Source organism: Amblyomma mixtum, chromosome 10 (assembly GCF_055824585.1).
Source record: "Amblyomma mixtum isolate Tamu chromosome 10, ASM5582458v1, whole genome shotgun sequence".
NCBI lineage: Eukaryota > Metazoa > Arthropoda > Arachnida > Ixodida > Ixodidae > Amblyomma > Amblyomma mixtum.
Genome location: NC_143021.1, coordinates 112,357,996 through 112,379,309, shown reverse-complemented (window position 1 = coordinate 112,379,309; position 21,314 = coordinate 112,357,996). Strand labels below are relative to the sequence as shown.

Sequence of the window (21,314 nt, the reverse complement as noted above, 5' to 3'; positions counted from 1 at the left end):
ATGTTTCACCAGGATTCTCTTCGTCTACCTCATCGATGCGAAGAAGGATAAGAATGGGGTGGAGAGCATATGGCAGGTTCTCTCAGATCATGAATGGCAGTTTACCAATATCCCTTTAGAGAAAAGTATATTACAGCTTTATCTTACCTGTACTCACCTATGGAGCATCAACATGAAGGCTAACGAAAAGCGTTCAGCTTAAATTAAGAAAAACGCAGCGAGCTATGGAAAGAAAAAAATGATAGGTGTAACGTTAAGAGACCGAAAGCGCGCAGAGTGGGTGAGGCAACAAACGCGGGTTAATGACATCCTAGTCGAAATCAAGATGAAGAAATGGGCTTCGGTACGTGTAATGCGAAAGCGAGATAACCGCTGGTCCTTAAGGGTGTCGGAGTGGATTCCGAGAGGAGACAAGCGTAGCAGGGGGTTGCCGAACGTTAGATAGGCGGATGAGATTAATAAGCCTGCCGGGTACGGTGGCCGCAGCTGGCAAAAGACAGGGTTAATTGGCGAGACATGGGAGAGGCCTTTGCCCTGCAGTGGGCATAGTCAGGCTGATGATGATGGTGATGAAACACAATGTTTTCTTTTTCTTTTTTACTTATGGCTGCGGGGGAAACTAAGTTTCATGGTTGGCATTTTTGAAGACACTATATCTGTGTCTCGTAGATTTTAGTAGTGGTAGTCCAGAGTTCGACGTAAACTCGTCTTGTTAGTAGTGGTGCATTTAAAAATTACCTAGTCCACTGAGGCCTTCATACTGTTATTTTGGTAGTGGACAAGAAGGACGGTAGGTCATTGCAAAATCTACATTTGCATCTTTAGTCACTGCATCATTCAGAGAATAGAAGGTCAGTGCTGGCTTCCAACGTTCCTACTGAGCGCAGGCGATGCTCACTTCGGCTTGAATGTGCCACCACGTGCACTAGGCTTTTCACAAGCATCCCGAGCGCAGTACGTGGCGCGCGCCTCTCGCTCCCAGCAAGTGGACTTGGCAAGTTTCCTAGGGTCCAGACCCCTCTCTCGTCATCATCACCTGGCGCCCCCTGCCCCTCAGTCCGCAAACAAATCATCCTCCGGTGCCCGGCTGCCAAAGCTGCATCATTTGGAAGAGCCAGCGCGGTTAAAAAAAGAAGGCCGAGGGGAGAAAGTCGCCGAGCGACCAGGGCGCCGCCGCTCCCGTTACCAGGGCGATCGAAGGCGCCAGAGTCAGCAGCGTGCGCTCGGAGTCAGAGCGCGCCGGACGTGGGCCGCGCCGCCGAACGACGCCGACGAATGGAGCAGCTCGAGGGAGCGTAGCGGCACGCGCAGCAGCAGCAGCACCGTCCCATCGACTGCCACAGGGTTCCGTCGGGAGAGGCGAGCACGCGCCGCACCTTCCCTTTTTTTCCTCGGGAGCAAGAGGAAAAGGGAAGCTGGCTGACCCGGCGTGAAAGAAGTGCGTGCCGTGTTTTGAGTTTGTGTTTTTTTTTTGCGTCGGCAGCGGTGTTTTCGTCCGGACACGTCGCTAGGCCTAACCAGCCATGGGGGACGCTGAAGGGTCGTCCGAGCAGGACGACGTGTCATTCCTGCGAACAGTAAGTGACATTTCCTTAATTAGGGAGTGCGCATGTGTTTCTCTATTGGGAACTGCGCGCAGCAGCCGAATGGCCTGGTTAGTATTCCTGTCTTAACTAGCGGCAGAACGCAGTTTCTCGATAACATCCCGTGAAGTATGGAAAAGACCTGCGTGTCTGCTCCCAACTTTATGCGATTTAGAATGCGATATTCTTATCATAACGTGGTTTTATAAATTCTTCACCGTCCTTTCAGCACATTCAGTTGTCGACGGTGTTAGCATGGAATAAGTCGTTTAGTAAAAACCAGTAATAAGCTCGCAATCGTCGGCGATGGAATTTTTTCCGTCGTCTGCTAACGGCGCAGACAGTAACTGCAGGGTCTTACGTGGAACAACCGACATTCCAGCTAAATTCGCCGCTCTTTACTCGTGGTGTAGTAGTGTAGCATTCGTACTTACTTCAGTTGGAGCGACGAACTGCTCGAATTTACGAGCTCGGGCGCTTACAAACAGTCAGCTCCGTTACGAAAGTACGCACATTTGTAGGCGTGCCGCAAGGGCGTAAATGCACTCCTTTCGCCCAGCGACAACAGGCAGCTCGGAGAGGTGGGCGAAGTGGAGGCGATTTGCAGCTTTCGAGCGTTTGCAGTCGGACATGGCAGACGCCCAACCGGTGGCCAGAATAGCTGCTGGCATTGTATTGTTCTCTTCTTGCTTGTTGACGTTCACGGTACGGGGACTTCGAGAGCAGCATCCAGCGCTCAGTCGCAACTACTGTTTCTCGCAGCCGTATGGCCACAAAACGCTGGGATATTCTCGAGCGTGCACTAACAGCTCCTCGAATGGCAGGAGGTGCTGATATGAGTTTTTAGGACATGTATTCACGCATCAACTCACCCAAAAACCCCTTAGTCTTGTCTTTTTGCGTATTTATTTACGCGCTCAAACTTTCGGTAGGCGCTGCGACCTTGATGCCTTCAAAACACATTCTCCCATGGATGCTGACAAAAGGATTCAACTTTGAGGACAACACAAGTGCGCAGCTTAACAACAGGTGCTATATTTAAAAAAAAATTGACATGGACATATAAGCAGACGATAGTGCCTGATTATGGCACGGGCTCTCCTTTCCGCACAAAAGAAGAAAAACACGAACTGGCGACATAACGCTCAGCAAAGCACAGCTACAGCACACACAATCCACGTGACAAATAATACCATGGACATGCCAGAAATGCTACGATAAAATAGAATAGAAAAATAAGCTATAGGTAATGATATTACCTAGTGACATACAAGGAGGATATACTACAAGCAATGACATGTACTAATCACAGTAAACGGTCTAAAAACCGCAAACTCAAAAAAAGAAAAAAGAAACAATGAGCTGGAACAAAAACGGTATGGCATACATCAGATACATAATAGAAATACATATAAATGATTACCAGGACATTAGAGAGCAACTGTAGCGCTATTAGGTATATGAGATTCATTACAGAAACACGTATCATTGCCGCGATACTCCACAGCTCATGCCGAGGCGACCAATCACACGTTTTACGCAAGTCCTCTAGGAAGGATTTCGGTGCTACGATCGACCGTTTTTGTAGCGCATGCGTCGGCCAAGAACCCAATAACTTTCAAAGGCCTTTCATCAAGTGTGGTCAAGTCCCTCTTTAGTCGTGCTCTAACAATGTCATGTTCTGGACAGTCCAGTCGCAGATGACGTACATCCTAACACTCGTCACCACATGGACATCGTGGGTTGTCTGCACGCCCAATTCTACGCAGAAAGGGATTCGTGCAGGCTGTTCTCAATTGTAAGCGGCTCACGAGGGTTTTTTTACTTCTGCTGAGTAGTAGTGGGATTGTAAACCGTGAGTGGGGGTCAATTTGATAAATGTTAGAAGTTATCAAATTTGGCTGGAACCACATTGTTTCATTCATACACTTTTTCTGCTCCAAAAACCTCGGCGACGCCAAGCACTTTATTGTCTAAAAAGTTTTTGTTACTTCAGCTCATTCGTTGCCTGCCATCGCCATTTCTTATAATTTCGTACTTGCGATGACAGCACAGTTATTCCACCCGCGGAAAAAAACAATTGCCAGGTAATAAACACAGCTGTACGTCTGCTTTCTGCGGGAGTCGAACATCAAGGAGGTTTCTATAGCTGGAAACTAATTTTTGACTAAATGGAGCATATCTTTTGTACAAAATACAGCATGAACGTGCCGGCAGCGCAATCCTTCTCGGAGTATTCTGCATGCCCTGTAGCACACGTGTTCATGCGAGAAGCAGCGGGTTGTTTATTTATCCGATAAGCTCAGTATACTGAGAACAACGATGCTACAGAAAGGTATAGCGTAAAGAGTAACGCCAAGCAAAAATATAATATTTTTATTTATTTTTGATATTTTTGTAACAAATGGTAAGGTCTCGAATTATCTTACGCTTCAAGGGGGAAGGAAAGAAATGAGTGTAGCGGAAATCCATTAATGAGTTACCGGTAAGTTAGAAAGTAGAGGAATTGAAGATATCGCTACAGGAAAGATATTCAGATCTGCCTAAAGAAGGCGATCCTAATGGTCAAACAATAAACGATAATCTCACGGCTATCCTCACGGAGGCGCAGTAGAAGTAGGCGGTAGGATTGTTGGCACCTCAGGAGACGAAAGATCTGATTAAGAAACGCAAAAAAAAATGAAAGCGTCTTATCCCTACGGACAGAATAGTATTTGTAAAGCTATCAAAGTTAATAAATAAGCGCAAGGTAGCCAACATAAAGAAGACTAACATGGGGAAAATCGAGCATGCTGTAAAAACTGAAGTAGCCTAAAAGCAGTGAACAGAAAACTAGGCATAGCTAAAAACCAGATGTATGCGCTAAGAGACAAAGGGCAATGTCGTCAGCAATATGGATAAGATAGTTAAACTACCCGAAGAGTCCTAGATAAATCTATACAGTAGCCAGTGTAACCAGAACGTTAATGAGAGAGACACTAGCGCACAGCAATGGGACATCCCGCCAGTAACGAAAGAGGAAGTAGAGAAAGTTTTAGGGCTTATGCTAAGAGGGAAAGCAGCTGGTGAGGTCCAGGTAACAACAGGTCTCTTAAGCGACGGAGGGAAGATTGTGCTAGGATAACTAGGCACCCTTTACACCCAATGCCTTATGACTTCGAGCGTACCAGAATCTAGGTACAAAGCTAATATTATCTGAATGATAACAAAGGAGACGTCAAGGGCTTGAAACACTACACACCGATCATGCTACTGTCCGTTGCCCACGAGGCATTTGCTGAGATAGTAGCTAATAGAGTAAGGACAACCCTAGATATTAATCGACCAAACGACCTGGCAGGCTTTCATAAAGGATACTACACAATAGACCATAGTCACACTATCAGTCAGGTGTTAGGGAAATGCGCAGAATATATCAAACCCCTATATATATACCCTTCCTTGATTACGAGAAAGCATTTGACTCAGTGAAAACCTCATCAGTCATGCAGGAATTACGGAATCAGGGTGCAGAAGAGCCTTATGTGAAAATACTGTTAGATAGCGATAAGGACTGCAAAGCCGTCATCCGTCCGCCATAAAGTCAGCAATGAAATTCCAATAAGGAAGGGAGTCAGGCAGGGAGACACGATCACGCCGGTGCTATTCGCTGCCTGTTTACCGGAAGTGTTCCCAGGCCTGGATTTGGACCAGTTGTGGGTAAGAGTTAATGGAGAATACTTAAGTAGAATGGTACGACGAAACAGCGCTGACGGACGGGACGGAAAAAGAGACAGACACATGCGCTGATGTCTCTCTCAGCTGATGTCAGCGCATGTGTCTGTCTCTTCTTCCGTCCCGTCCGTCAGCGCTGTTTCGTCGTGAAGTTCAACATGAACCAACCAGCCCGACTCAGCCCTCTCCTTGAATACTTAAGTAATTTGCGATTCGCTGATAGCATTCCCTCGCTAAGTGAAAGCATGATCAGTGAGTTAGACAGGCAGAGAAGAATGGTAGGTCTAAAAATTAACCTGCAGAAAATGAAAGCAATGTTCAACAGTCTCGCAACAGAACGGCAGTTCAGAGTGGGTATCGAGCTGCTGCAAGTGATAAGAGAATATGTGACCGCTGATGCGGATCATGAGAGGGAAATAACTAGAATAGTAAGAATAGGGTGGAGCGCATATGGCAGGTCCTGGGGAGAGAAACCAGCAGAGCAGGGCGCGTGCACAAGAGACGGAATTCACGCGGACGACGCTGGAGGCACAAGTGAAAATTTTTACTTGATCAAGAATCGAGCAGAGCAGGGAGCACACGCACGTGAGCGGACAACGTCGATAAAAAAGAAAGCTAAAAAAAAACTGGAAAAGTGAGTGGTTAAAAATACTGCTATGAATCGGTATTGTTTAGAAGAAAATTTGACTGATGTATCTCTTAAGCTGTCAGTGCGCGACTTTTTTATTTTAAAATCTTCCAGGATTACGCGTTCAGTCTCCGTTTTTCCTAGGCCGATGATTTTCAAAAATCACTGCTGAACAGTGAAGTACAGTTTTGACAATTCTTACAATGCTTTCGGAGGTTGGCCTTGTTACCCGGTTGCAGTGATGTGCGATGCTGTCCTAACCGGTCGTTAATGCATTGGCCAGTCTGGCCGATAAAGGCCTTGCCACATGACAGGGGGAAAGAGTAAACAGCGTTGGTTGCACACTGGGTGAACATTGCTAGATGTTTGACTTTACAATCTTTTTTTGTGCTGTTTACAGAGATACGGGCAAATAGAGAAGAAAGTTTTGTGGGGGCTGAAAACACAACGTCCACACCGTATTTCATTGCTGCCTTGTTGACATTATGCGAAACTTTGGTTTATTCGCTTGTCTAGCATCCCAAAGCTACTCAGGCTATGAGAGACGCCGTAGTGAAGGGCTCCGGAAATGTCGACCACCTGGGGTTCTTTAACGTGCACCCACATCGCACAGTACGCGGGCGTCTAGAATTTCGCCTCCATGGAAATCGGACCGCCGCGGCCGGGATCGAACCCGCGTCTTTCGGGTCAGCAGCCGAGCGCCATAACCACTGAGCCACCGCGATGGCTATGTGAGACTTTGTGCATATAAGGAATAACAGCAGGAACGTGGCTTTGTCGTTCAGTCGTTCTCTTTCTTCAAACCAGTGCACTATTTTATTTATTTATTAACTGGGAATATCTCACAGGCTCCTCTACGGCACTTTGAGTAAAGGAATTTTACAAGAATACAATATGAAAATGATGAAAAATGCAAAAGGACAAAAAACAACTACGCAAAACAATTCGGCGTTATGCGTGCGTAGCTTACGTACGAACGCTCACAAAAAAATTTGAGGCGACACTTAACCTCCGCCTGAAGGGTATGACCCTATAGCGTAATGGGTTAATTCAAAAGTATGCAGAGGGTCATTCTGTACTTTACAGTCATAGATCCCTGGCAGTCCTCGTATCCCTCTTGGCACAGTGGTGCAGCGGTTAAGCAATACACCACTGCCTTGCGATGGAAGGTGCTCCCGGCCGTGGACCTCCCCGAGCGGCCATTCATTAATTTAACTGCTACCTGCCACGGTGGGCAGTTTGCCCCCTACCCGGTGGGCAGGTTGTGTTGACTGCGCAAGCCAACGTGACCTAGGTGGCACACCTGTCTCCTGGGTTGCTTTATGGGGACCACCTGCCAGAGTCATTCTCGTGATTTTTCGCTCACAACGCCGACAACGCCGACGCCAGATTTTCTGGCTAACGAGGCTTTTAACGCTATCGCGTTAATACTGCACCACAGTTTTAGCGTATCATTTGAAGTGCATGTGAATTTGCCTACTCCATGCATAAAAATAAAGTGAGCGATCTTCAGAAAAGCTTTTGACCTAATGTAGCCACACAACAACGTAGCCCTGCAACGACAACTCCACAAAGGCTCGATGACAAAGACGATCGTGGTTGGAAAATATGCACGTATTTCTCCCTTCGCCAGGACGGAGCCACGCGGGGTCGTAATTGCGCTATGAAACCCCTGAGCTGGTTTGCACGCCGGGCCACCACAGGAAGCTGTGTGTTCGGGCATGGATTGAATCACACGCTTCGGTATGCCACTAAAAGATCAAAGAAAGAAGGCGTCTCCGGAGGCGCAGTGTGAGTCAGTCGACGGAACCCACGAGGTGCCACGTTGCGCTCTCCGAATGCAAGTATTCTCAGCAGCTCTGCTCTCCCGCAGACAGCTACGCCACCGAAGAGAGAGCCACCGCCACACAGCTGCGTAGGAAGACCTGAGCAGCCCGGAATAGCACGGCTGCGGCGGTGTGCCTGTGTGGGTCGCGGGAAGATTCCGAGCGGGACGGAGCTGCGAGAGAGCGCGGCTGGGTTATACCTGTACGCCCGAACGAGACGCCAGTGTCCCCGGCGGCGCAGTCAAAATAAGACGCGGAAAGACGGAGCAGTGCAGGGCTTCCCGCCGGCGCCCTTGGGGGATTCCGATCGAGCCACCGTTGCGGAGAGGAGGGGGGGTAGCCCTTTTCCGGCCCTCGGCGCGATTATAAAGAGCCGTGGCGCACTTGCTCGCGCCAGGGGGCACAGGTGGCGGGTTTCGGGATTTTCAAGAGGGAGTCCGTGACGCAACAGCAGAGGCGACGGTATGCCCACATCTGATGGGGCAGCAACCTATTTGCCTGGGGCAATGTGTGATCGTTCTACGGGAAGATATTCAAGCAGAATTTTTAGCTGGGTTAGCTGCTTCATTCTGGCATACGTAAAGCAGTGCTGTCCCATCTTCGTTTCGCCTTCCTGCGGGGAGTTATTCAGCGCAGCAGCTTTAGTCGCCTCAAATATTGTTGCACTGTTGTCGAAAGCGGCTTCTTTGCGGAGCAGGCTATCGCACCAGGTTCCACGTTTAATCTGGTACTTTTCCAAGGCCCAGGAACTGAGAACCACCGATTCGCTTGCGTCTAAACAAGACAGAAGGTAAAAATTAAGTACTCGTTTCTTTTTCTGCGCACAGCGAGAGGGGCGGACGTTCTAAAATATTCTGCGTTCCAGAAAACTGAAGAAACATATGGAGTCAGTGCCCCAGTGTCCTTTATAGGAAACGCGCAAGCAATGTAGAGAAATATTCGACATTGAACTTATTTTGAGTTCACTGCGCGCATTTTCGTTCTGTACTGTACCAAATTTGCATGATGCATGCAATTTCTGCTGCTTTAAAGGATTAACGAAAGCCATTTCTGTGGTCGTATCGAAAGTTTCGTGCACCAGTTTCACGCTCAGATTTTGGCACACAGCTTGTGTACTTTACTCAGGAACTAGCTTCCCATCTGTTGGACACTTGGACTAAATGGCGCGCAAAAGCCAAGCGGAAGTTTTGAAACCTGAGTCAGTACTTTCGCCTTACCACTAATCTTTATTCCAGCCGCCACGGTGGGTCAGTTGTTATGGCGCGCGGCTGCTGACCCGAAAGACGGGTTCGATCCCGGCCGCGGCGGACGAATTTCGATGGAGGCGAAATTCAAGAGGGCAGTGTACTGTGCGATGTCAGTGCACGTAAAGAACCCCAGGTGGTCGAAATTTCTGGTGCCCTTCACTACGGCGTCCCTCATAGCCTGAGTTGCTTTGGGACGTTAAACCCCATAAACCAAACCAAACCAAACCTAATTTTTATTCCGCCTCACGCGTTTTGTGCTGAAAGGCGAGGTCATTCTTGCTACGAGTCTGCTGCGTTCCATAGACAACTTCATGCGTCCACCTAGCATATTCATCGGCAGCGGGTATCAGCACGTATTTCTAATGAAAGTTGCGAAAGACTCCGACATTTGCTCACATAAAAGATGTACGCCGCGAGGCGCAAGCTCTATTGTACTAAAAAAGCTCTCTAAGAAAGCTCTAAGAAAGCTCTATTGTACTAAAGCCCTAAAATATTCGGGGTAATCTATACTGAATATGTATAGAGTTTTTTAACTCGCTTTTTTTCTCAAGTGCAAGAACATCCTCTTTTAGTTTAACAGTTCATTTTAATGGCGCCCTTAAAATCAGATATGAATCAAAACCAAGCATCCCAACAGCAAGTTCTTTTAATTTCACCGCGTGCTCTCGTTATTCCCTCTTCGTCCCCTGTCGCAGCGCTGTTTTTGTATGTGAAGGTGCACTTCCTATCTTAATGACTTTATTTGCGTGGTCATTAATTGTTTATGGCTGATTTTGTATAAACGCGTTGCCAATGCATTGTCAAACGTTGTCAATGCCTGCAGCCCAGCACTCGTCGTCGTGGGCGCATTCCTGTGGGAATTTCGTACTCGCGCGGCAAGTGCCGAATCCCCTAGAATTATCTTGAAGCATTCCTTTAGCGAACACTGTTCGCTAAACCAGCAGCACAAAAAGCGAGCGGCAGATACCGCAATCAGCCCGGACAGTCTCGCGTCGCGGCTAGACGGGCGAAGCCGAGTGAAAGACACGGGCAGTCAGCCATCGTGTCGTTGTGATGTGACCAGGAGATCAGCCGAATGACGCGCTGCCGGGTACGGGCCACCGACGCAGAGCATCGGCGTAGTGTGGCAAATTCCAAACCTAACGCAGAAACCGCTTTGTCATACGCGGTTTGCCAACTCAGATCGGCCCAAGCTAGCACACGGTTGCAGAACTCGATGCCGTCCCTCGTCCCCTCAGTTTTGCTCAGCAAATCGCAGTACCGGCCGGCATTTGCTAAGGCCCTGGTGTGTGCAGCACGTGTACGAGAGCAGACGACGCTCGCTACGTGTCTCTCTACTTTTGGGGCCCACGTGACCAGGGTTGCACCTCTTCCTTGGGAGTGACGTCACAACACAGCCCGGCGCTGAGAAACCGAAATCGCTCAGTATAAATAAGGCGACAAAAATCAGGGGGCACTTTGTTCACCTAAAGTGCGGTGAGGCGAAAGCCTTAAGCGTGGTATTGCTGCCTGTGTCACTAATGTGTGGTTAAGGTTTTAAGCTTCGCCTCTAAGAGCGGAACGCGATAGCGTCTTGCAACGCTGCCAGGGAGTCCATTGAATGCCATCGCCCGTTCGGCTCTACGCCTCGCTCGTCGGTAAATTCGTTTTTGAGGAAAGGAAATGTATCTTTCTCTCATATCTCGGTGGACACCTAAACCTCGTCGTAACGAGAAGGGAGGAAGATGGGAATTAACGAAGACAATTTATTCACTTGACGCGCCTTTGTTCCTTCCGAACCATTGAGCTGGCATGGCGGAGTGGTAGCGTGCTCGCCTCGCACTCCGGAGACCGGGATTCGATTCCTGAGCTCGACCAATTTCCTACTCGGTTTTATTTATTTATCCGGTCTGACTAGAAAGGTTAATTAGGCTACTTGGTCAATTAAGCAATTAACTAAACTCAGTCCCACTTGGAGCATCACTATACGATCCCTTTAATTGGTTGCATGGTTACTAGCCAAAGTACAATTGGCCCCGTTTGAAATTCGCGTGCTCTGATGTCACGACCGTTTCGACCAATTGAAAAGCGTGACATTTCTGTCGACAACCCCTGCTTACAACGTTGAGGCATTAAAGGCGTCCGCCTTAATAAATTGTTTATATGAATCGCCGAGCTCGAATCACGCGTGCTGAGGCAATACCCAACGTGTGAAACAAAGAACACGCCAACCACAATTTTTTTCTCTGCACCCCTTTAAGGGTAACGGAGTGGATTCCAAGAGGAGGCAAGCGTAGCAGGGGGCGGCAGAAAGTTAGGTGGGCGGATAAGATCAAGAAGTTTCCTAGGATACGGTGGCCGCAGCTGGCAAAGGACAGGCTTATTTGGGGAGACATGAGAGATACCTTTGCCCTGCAGTTGGCATAATGAGGCTGACGATGACGATGAATTCATCATGTTAAAGCATTACAGCTTGAGATGTGGTATTTATGTTGGGAAAGTGCCAGTTTAGGAGTATTTTTTTATTTTTTTCGACAAACGCGGCACTGAATGATGGAAACGTAGCCCCAGCTCTATCTGAGGCCACTGAAGAAAAGCGATTGAAACTAGATTGTACAAAAATCGCGTTTTTGTTACCCAGAAGGGATTTACAATTTCGCTGTTCCCATGAAGCTCGTGGTTTAATTTTTTAATTGTGTTGGAACAAAACGGTACGCTGGGCAAAACGTTACACTAGATGACACCACATGTGGCTAAGGCCTATGACAGCGCGGAGCACACGGTCCTTCTTAAAACCTTGCTCAGCTACATCCACCACTCTATGTTTATGCCTGGGTTTGTAAATTTTTAAAAGCCAGATTTTTCTTCTGTACACACGGATCTTTCTGTTCTAATACCCATGTTCAATCAAGGGGTGCGCCGCAAGGATTTGTTCTCTCACCGCTGCTTTTTAACATATTGATTTGGGACATCTCCAGTCATTGCCGCCGCAGTGGCTCAGTGGTTATGGTGCTCGGCTGCTGACCCGGAAGACGCGAGTTCGATCCCGGCCGCGGCGGTTGAATTTCTTTGGAGGAGAAATTCTAGAGGCCCGTGTACTGTGCGATGTCAGTGCACGTTAAAGAACCCCAGGTGGTGGAAATTTCCAGAGCCCTCCACTACGGCGTCTCTCATAGCCTTAGTCGCTTTGGGACGTTAAACCCCATAAACCAACCAAACCAACCAACCATCCCCAGTCATGCCAACATTAGAGTTTTGTATACGCAGACGATATCACTTCTTTCGCCTCAGCAAAGCATATTCATGCTCTTTACCAGTCTCTGCAGGCATACCTGAATGCTCTTGAGGGTTGGTTGGACCAAATTAGTTTGTCACTTAATGTCAGCAACTGTGGCGTGCTGGTATATCCGCCATACACCCCTTTGCACATATCCCTATTCTACTCCTACACCCCAATTCTGTAGGTCGAGTCGGTTAAATACCTCGGCGTTACTTACGACCCAAGTTTGGACTGGCGCCAGCATATTAAGGATAATTTTAGGATGAGAAAAACGTGCTTCGGGTCGGCTGACACGAGTAGGCAATAAAAACTTTCGCATGCGACGCGACACGTAACTGCTTCTCAATAAGGCTTATATGCGACCGATTCTGGAATTCGGTTGCGTCCTCTTCTCTGGTAGCGCAAACTACAAGCTGCAGCCCTTAGCCTTAATGGAAAACCGTGCCCTACAGCTCTGCCTCGGGCTCGTAAAATCAGCTTCAAACGCTCTCCTTTATCGTATCCCCGATCTCTATTCCCGTTTCCAACTTCTCACAGTGGCTACTTTCCTCAGGTGCTTTGACCCGCCCCCTCGGCGTTAATGCTCCCATTTTTCGATCTCAACCACACCTGTATTTGTAGCGAAAGCTACAGCAGGCTAGCAGAAGCGCATTTCGCGGAGCCGCGCAAAGGCCACTACTTCGCTTGCACCGTTACCATGGCAACCAGCTGTGCTGGAGCCACAGGTGTGCGCCCGGCGCCGTCGCTCCGCCGCAGACGCTGCGCGGAGTTCCCTCCGTCACTTTGCTGTGCATCTCACTGCGCATGCGCAGAGTCGCGCCGCGCAGCTCTAAAATAAGCCGGAAGCGATGCTCTCGCTCCTCAAATGCGCACCATGAAAGAAGGAGAGCGGCCGTGCGCGTCACGGCAGCAGTACTGGCTGCGTGAAATTGAGTCTTCCGATCCAGAAGTCGTCGCATGGTACAAGGCCGGCGGACAGCGTGAAACCGGGGCGAGAAAGGCTAAGCGGGCGGCCGAGAAGTCCTAAGAACGAGAGGAAAGTCTCGCGAAGAGACGCCGCCAAGTTTCTGAACGCCAACCACGGCGTGTCGCTATCGAAACGTCAGTAGACAAAACTGATTTCGCTACGTATATCCTGTCCTAGCTGAGCTAAGCCATTGCCAATTTTTTTCTAATCATTGGCCACGTTATCAGCTTCCGCTAGTTAGGTTCACGCACAACCTGTTTGCCCTGCTTCAGGTCGATCAGACCCCCTTGCAACGAGTTCCTGACACACAGGATGTCCACACCTTCTATTACTACCATATTTTTCCGTTCCACGCAAAAAATTATGCCAGAAAATATCCTAAATGGTCTTCTTGCTGAACACCTACATAATTTCCCTCATCATGCTGTTCTCTCGCGGCTCCGGGAGCTGTGAGAAGGCGGAGATTGGGCTATATTCGCGGGATCTGGCTTGGAGCTATTCCTTTTGTATCCTTGATTATACTCCTACATTATTTGCAGAGTTTTCGGCTATTGGTTTGGCTCTTCTCAAAATTCCGAGGCATGTAGTACGGGCTCCTATGCTGCCTTTCAGTTTCAGTCTCTCTCCAAACTTCTAGAAACTCTCTATTGAATCGTTCCCTTAGGTTTTTTTCAGTAGCGTGGCTTTTTGGGCTTGTTGGCACATAGCTCCAATACACTGCAGCGCAGCAAAAGACGAGGACACAAGAGACGAGAGACGAACACCACGAGCGCTAACTTCCAACGAATTTTATTCTCCTGAAACATCACTTTTATACGCCAGAAAACAGGAATCACGTGTGCCAACAGTATCAATTCCTTAGAAAAGCGAGCTTTTTGTCTTATTTCATTTTAATTTCATTTATTTCGTCCTTAAAGGCCCGAGGGCATTTCGTAAGGAGGGGGTTACAAGTTGTTTTGTGTGAACGCACTCATGATGAAAACATAGACAATAAAAGAAACACTGCAACTGCAAACGCTAAAAATAAAGAGTATCAAGTGGTCATAAAATAAGAGAAGCCAAGAAAGTACAGAAAAATACAAGAAAAACTCAGGGAAAATACAGAAAAAAAGTAAAGGCCAACAAACGGTTCACGTGTTCTGAAAATGACTGGTGAGTTTCGCGCGAAATGATTTGCGATCGTTGCATGATACTATGTCGTTGGGCAGGGCATTCCAACGGTTTATTGCGTCAGGAAAAAAGGAACTGCTCATTGCTAAAGTACGGCTCTTGATGCTGGCTATGGGGTGGCTGTGGCTGAGGCGACTGGAAGTTCGGATCGGTGGTTTCAGCAGGGGGTGTTTTGATATCGGATGGTAGAAAAAGCTGTGTAGTAGGCAAAGGCGTGAGATGATGCGGCGTGATTCAAGTGTGGAGACGGAGATAGAATGTTTGAGTGCAGTGATGCTACTTTCTTTTGAGTATTCAGAGGTGATAAAACGGGTCGCGCGGTTTTAGATGGCCTCAAGTTCGGCGCTAAGGTACGCTTGAGAGGGATGCCAGATGGATGATGCAAATTCAAGTTTGGGACGAACAAATGTTAGGTAAGCAAGTTTTTTTACTTCGGGAGATGCTGACTTGAGGTTACGTCGGAGATAACCCAAGACACGGGAGGCATCAGAACATATTCTTTGGACATGGTTCACCCAAGATAGTGAAGATGTCAGATGTAATCCAAGATACTTATATGACGTTTTTGAGGTAATCGGGACTGAGTTAATATTGTATGAATGATGAATAACTGCGCGTTTGCGAGAGAATGACAACAGTTGGCATTTATCTAGGTTTAAAGGCATGAACCATCGGTCGCACCATGTGGCTATTATGTCAATATCTTTTTGTAGTAGGTGACTATCGGTGGTATCACGAATGGGGCTGTATATTACGCAGTCGTCCGCGAACAGTCTTAATTTGGTGTTTGTGTTTACTGAAAGATCGTTGATGTAAATGAGGAATAGCAGTGGTGATAATCCAGCGCCCTGGGGGACACCTGATGATACATCGGTGAGCGGTAACCATTGCATGAAGTGAATTGCATGCGCCCATTTAAGAAATGATCAATCCAGGTTATTAGGTTACCAGGAATGCCTAGGGAGGAGAGTTTTGCGAGCAGGTGCGAGTGAGGAACACGGTCGAATGCTTTCGAAAAATCTAAAAAAACGGCGTCTATTTGAAGGTTATTGTCCATAAAGTGTAGGATGTCATGAGTGAATTCGGCCAATTGGGTTTCACAGGAATAGTGTTTTCGAAAACCGTGTTGGTGGGGATAAAAGAAGTTAATTGAGTCTAGATGGCTCATTAAGTTAGACGATATAACATGTTCGAGTAATTTTGAAGGAATGCTGGTCAACGAAATGGGGCGATAGTTGGACGGATTTGTGCGGTCACCTTTCTTGAATATCGGATTGATTTCAGCTATCTTCCAGTCATCGGGGACTTCGCCTGATTCCAATGATTGGGTAAAAATTAGATGCAGGATTAAGCTTTAGACTGAACTAGTATTTTTCAGGAGTTTACTGTTTATATTGTCGCAGCCAGCCGATGATGAAGTTTTGAGAGAACTGATTAAGGTTGCTATTCCTGCCGGTGTGATTGTGATTTGGGGCATGGGTGTTGCTGAGGTGGCTGGCAAAAAACTTGGACTGCTAGTTGCTGAGGAGAACACTGAACAGAAGTATTTATTTAGAATTTCCGCGCACTCATTGCTGTCTATGGGCTCACGGTCAGCGTCAAGAAGCTCAATTCTAGAGGATCGGAGTTTAGGGGAGATAATACGCCAGAATTTATTAGGGTTTGTTTGAAGGATAGAATGCAAGTCGGAAGAAAAAAACTTCAGTTTAGCGGACGCCAATTTTTCATTATATTCTTTTGCGCATAGATGGTATCGTTCCCATGTTTCAGGCAGGTTATGCAAGTTAGCCTTACGGTAAAGACGCTTTTTCCTATTAAGAAGCCTTTTCAGGCCTCTCTTGAACCGTTCGTAGTTACAATCGGATTTTACAAGGAAGGACGGAATGTGTAGGTTTTTCAGTGTTAGCATTGTAGATTTAAAAAGTTCCCAGTTGGCACTGACCGAGCGAGAATTATAAGATTTCACAAAAGAGTTATAAAATTCTGATAGTGCGTGGTTGATGGCATTGAAATTAGCCCTTTTGCAGTCTGTTATTATCTTTTCGTTGGGGCCGCTTTGTGATGGGCAATGATAGGCGGATGTGAATTAGGTTGTGATCGCTAATGGCTGGTAACATGGTGATGCCTTTAACGTCATCGGGGGAGGTTGTCAGAAGTAGATCAAGAACTTTACTTCCTCTTGTGGGCCATGTAATGACTTGGTGTAGGTTGATGTCAAGTGTTAGATCAAGGAAGCGTTTTGATTCGTGGGAAGGTGATCTATTAAGCACTGAGAGTAAGGGCCAGCTAATGTTAGGGAAGTTGAAATCGGCGAGTAATAGATGGGAGAATTTGGAAATTTATCTTTGATGTTGTTCAAAGCTAGGCACAGCGCGTCGCAGAAGGATGAATCACTATCAGGTGGTCGATAGCAAATACCAAAAACGACTTTCTTTGCCCTGTCATTCACGGATGCCCACGTGAGTTCAAGAGTGTCGTCATTAGAGATGTGAGAAGATGAAAAGGTGTCCTTGATAGCTATGAGGACGCCTCCGCCTTTTTTGTTTTTCCTGTCATGCCGGTATATTGTGAAGTTAAGGGAGGGGGAAAATATTTCACTGTCTCTAATATCTTCGTTCAGCCAGGTTTCAGTAAGTAGCACGACATCCGCTTCAATGTCAGTAATGCAACCTTCAAGTTTATCGCGTTTTGGGATAACGCTTCGGATGTTTGTGAACGCAATATTCAGGTCGAGGTGTAGTGATGGACGCGGTATAATGACGGGTGAAAGTACTTGTTGGCCGGCGCGTCACATATATCGCTTCGCTGAGTGGTTGCAGGGGGTGATTCAGTGTTACTTCGCACGGTAGCTGCTGAGCTTGGGATTTCCAGTACGCAGTCAGCGTCAGCGTTATAGTAATAGCATTTACTACCTACATAAAGTTTGTCGAAAGCAAGTTTAAAGGCACATTTTTTTGGTCTTACGAACTCAAGCAGCTTCGAACGTGTTTTGCGTGTGGGAAATTCAAAGTCTTCTCTTATGGCGAAGTTCGTCCCTTTAAGTTTTCGCCCTTGGGAAAGAATGTTCTCTTTCGTTTTAAACTGTACAAACTTTACGATGATGGGGCGTTTTTTGTCGTCGGAATGACTTCCAATACGGTGGGCACGTTCGATGCTACTCCGGTCGAGTTGAAGGTCAAGGTGATCTGCGCAAAGTTGGACAATTTTGTTCTCTGATTCGGTCCATGTTTCGGTGTTTGTGTGGTCAAGGCCCAAGAAAAGTAAGTTGTTGCGGCGCATACGGTTTTTGGTGCCGATGTTGGCAGCTTTTAAGACTGCGATTTCGCGCTGTATGTGGTCAGTCTCATTATGCGTTTTGACGGTATTCGGTGAGTGTTCCGGCGACTCAAGATTCGCTAGACGTTTGCTTAAATCGGCTATTTGTTTTTCGTGCGAGACTTGAGTCACACCGGGGTTAGCTATTTCTAAGCGGAGTGCTGCAAAACTTTCTTCGAGTCGCTGAATACGGGCTTCAACAGGTAATGGTTCTTTGGTCGTGTCAGGGCCAGGGTTGAGTTCAACGTCACCAGATAATATTAGCATGAGTTTAGACAGGTAGTTGAAAGCTAGAACATCAGTGAGTATGTGAAAAACATCGCGCCACTTCGAGTCGTAGGGGCACGACACCATCACCAAGAAACGGTTGCTACTACGGTATTGTTTGCAATGGTTAAGGTAACTAACCTGAAACATCAGGAGTGCGGTGAGCATTGTGCGGCGACCGATTTCGTGCCCTGTGTGGACCTGGTGGATCTGCTGTTTAAGTAGGGAACCGTCGAGTCCCGTGGTTGATGACGTAATGGATAGGGGTGGTTGCCAGGTGGGGACGGAGATTATCGTCGGGAATGGTGTCTCGAGCGTGGAATAGGCGGCATTAAGTCCAAAGTTCCGGGCAGGTGCGCTGTAATGTTCCGAGGGCGGTATATCAGGGCGGCACCACGTACAAGCAGGTTCCCAGTACGACAGAACCTGAAGCATCAGGAGTGCGGTGAGCATTGTGCGGCGACCGATGTCGTGCCCCCAGTGCAGGAAAACAGGAGAATTGTCGTGCCCCCCGTGCAGGAGAATTGAAGGTGTGCTTACACAAAGTGGCTGCTTGGGCTTGTTGGTCAGTGATCACGGTTAAAGAATGCAGCGCGAAAAGACAAGGACAAACGAAGAATTTCTTGGGATGGCGTTGCGCACACGAACAAACGTACACAGGAAGAGGCAGAAGACAGAAAGACAGAAAGACAGAAGTCTGCCTCTTCCTGTGTACGTTTGTTCGTGTGCGCAACGCCATCCCAAGAAAGCTATGCACCAACTCGCCCAGCAAGAAGTTCTTCTACATTACAAACGAAGAAGTGGACAGGACTGGCGCTGATTACCAACACATTTATTTATTCAAAGAAACGAGCAGCTTTTATAATGCCATCCAAGACCCACGTGGCCAGATAAAGCAGCAGGCGTGGGAAATCTATCTAACACTGATACACATCATCGCACACAACATGAAAGAAACAGCACATCGAGTCGACGCAACGTCACCCCAATACCTAAAAACTGCATGACTAAATTACCATTAAGAGCCAAAATAAACGAGTAACAAAATAATGAATTATCGTCTATTGCTGTCCACTCATCGTGAGGCAATTGACAGAAAAAACGAACAAAAGCCAAAACAAAACAATACCGCAAAACTGTGTAAAAGTCGAAGCAAAGCAGAGTCCAAGAGACAACACAACAAAAAGGAACGCTACGCGAAAGCTGTGTCCAATGCTGAAAGCCATACAGTCTAAGAAAAAGTTAAAAAGTTCTAAAGAACAAAAGCCAAGCAAAACAGAGACGTAGTTATAGCGGACCTAGAAAACTCAACTCCTTGTCTAAAAGTAAAATTGAAGGGGTGCTAACGCACTTGTCTCTTGTCGGCGATCAACCGTGCCTCAATGATGAACCTTTCTATTTCGGTCCTCGCACGCTCACCGCTCGCGGCATCACCGTGCGCTTTAAGAATGGTTCGCACCCTTTGCAAATCTTGCAGTGGTCGTCCAGGTGCCCGCCGTTTTTGTTGCGTACCTTCCGGCGGTTTTGCGGATTTGTCATCCTCCCTGGCCACTTGTGCCCGGAAAAGGCTGTGGTAGCGCTCGGCAAGAACTTCAAGAAGGTCCAATTCAGGCCCAGTAGACAGAAAGAGTTTGCTTTAAGCCTACTGACGAATTTTCATCCCGATAGAATCCGAGCATTGGCTGAGAAGGCACGAAACTCTTTCTTGGAAGTCTTCTTCACAGGCAAAACACATAAGCCCGACTGCCCTCTGAGGACCATCATCTCGGAAAAGGATATGTGGCAAGCTGAAGTCGGTGCATACCTACAACGCCACTTGAACGGCTTGCCTAGATGACCCTTTTCTGGTAAGGAGCTAGTCAGAGGTGATACAGCGACTAAAAGGCAGTACAGACGCTAATACTGGCTTCACTATCGACATAGAAGACCTGTTTTATTCCGTTCCGAACAGTGCTGTGCGCGATGTGATTCAAAAGTCGGGTGAAGTGCGCTTTCAGAACAGCTCGCGTGTGAGCAGTGACAATTTTCATGCATAGCTTGTTCTTGACTTGTTGCATAACTTCATCGCTTTAACTTTTACTTTTGACATCATTGTTTCGTGCTGCCTGCTGACAAAAAAGGTGGTTTTGCGATTCTATCCTGTGAACTTTGCAAGTCCAAGGCTGACGAAGCTGTGTGTTCTGTATTTAACTGCCGCAACGAAACAATGATGTCAAAAGTAAAAGCTAAAGCGAAGAAGCTATGCAACAAGTTAAACCTTACCGATCTGGCTAAAGAAATAGGCGATTCACGAAAACATTTTTAGACGTGTTTTTCAGTGCAAAAACCCATAAACCGGAAAAACTATTCAGGGTGATCACTTCTGAAACTGGCACATGGCAAAAAACAGTTTCAATGTACTTACAAAGCAAACTTAACCTTTTGCCCAGAATTCTTTTTTTGCGCACAGAAAGACGACACAATAAGACAAAGGAGACAGGATGGAGCGCAAACTTTCAACTGTTTTATTCAGGGAAAGTACACGACATTTATACAAAAAAATGGATAATCATAGATGCCACGTGCAAGCCAAATTCTCGGAAAAAGCACATAGGAAGGACACAGGTGACTCACCTCTTATCTAATTTTTCTAAAAAGGCAAAATCTTTGTCATACATTGTCACAGATGGTGTACTAATGCATGAACTACCGCTTTTCCTAATATGGTAGGCCTCCGCCAGTTCTCGCGCAAGCGTGTCAGTGATCCCGCACAAGATGCTAGTGCCTTGGAGCGTTGCATCACATAGTTTTTTTTTTGCTTTCTGTTTTTTGTCGTTATCTTTTCCACACTCGCTGATGTGCGCCGGCAGGTACGAACCGGTACTGATTCCTCAAGGACAAATTGTGTGCCTTTCTTTGATAAAAGTGTGGTAATAAGAAAAAGCGGAGAAACGGTAACACGCGAATTTATTGAAGCTGAAGAGATGCATAGGTCAGGATGCGCGTGTGTAAGCACACCTTCCATTCTCCTCTCAGATAAAGAGCTCGCTTTTCTAAGGAACTGATACTGTTGGAAGTCGTGATTCCCGTTTTCTGGCGTATAAATGTGGTGTTTCAGAAGAATAAAATTTGTTGGAATTTAGCGCTCGTGGTATTCGTCTCTCGTGTTCGACTGTGTTCGCAATGTTCGACTGTGTAGTGGCGCGCACCTTTTGAATTTTAGTGTTAGGCATGTTTGTAACCCGCCTGCAAGCGCGCACGAGTTCGTCCGAAGTGTTTAAAAATATGCTGTTGTGTGTCGGCATGTTAGTTTGTTGGCGGCAGAGTGGAGTGGCTTCCTTAAATGGTCATCCGCAAAG

General features: G+C 47.1%; 1 protein-coding gene across 5 annotated transcripts in view; it reads left to right on the top strand.

Moving 5' to 3' along the window:
- The first annotated feature begins 1,195 nt into the window (after positions 1-1,195).
- Positions 1,196-21,314, top strand: part of LOC149326691 (ryanodine receptor-like) — a 539,764-nt gene continuing 519,645 nt past the window's right edge. For all 5 annotated transcript variants that reach the window (XM_089562900.1, XM_089562898.1, XM_089562899.1 and 2 more), the window contains exon 1: positions 1,196-1,577. In XM_089562900.1, coding sequence (XP_089419026.1) covers positions 1,524-1,577 — 54 coding nt within the window. In that variant the 5' untranslated portion in view covers positions 1,196-1,523. The remainder of the gene's footprint in view (positions 1,578-21,314) is intronic.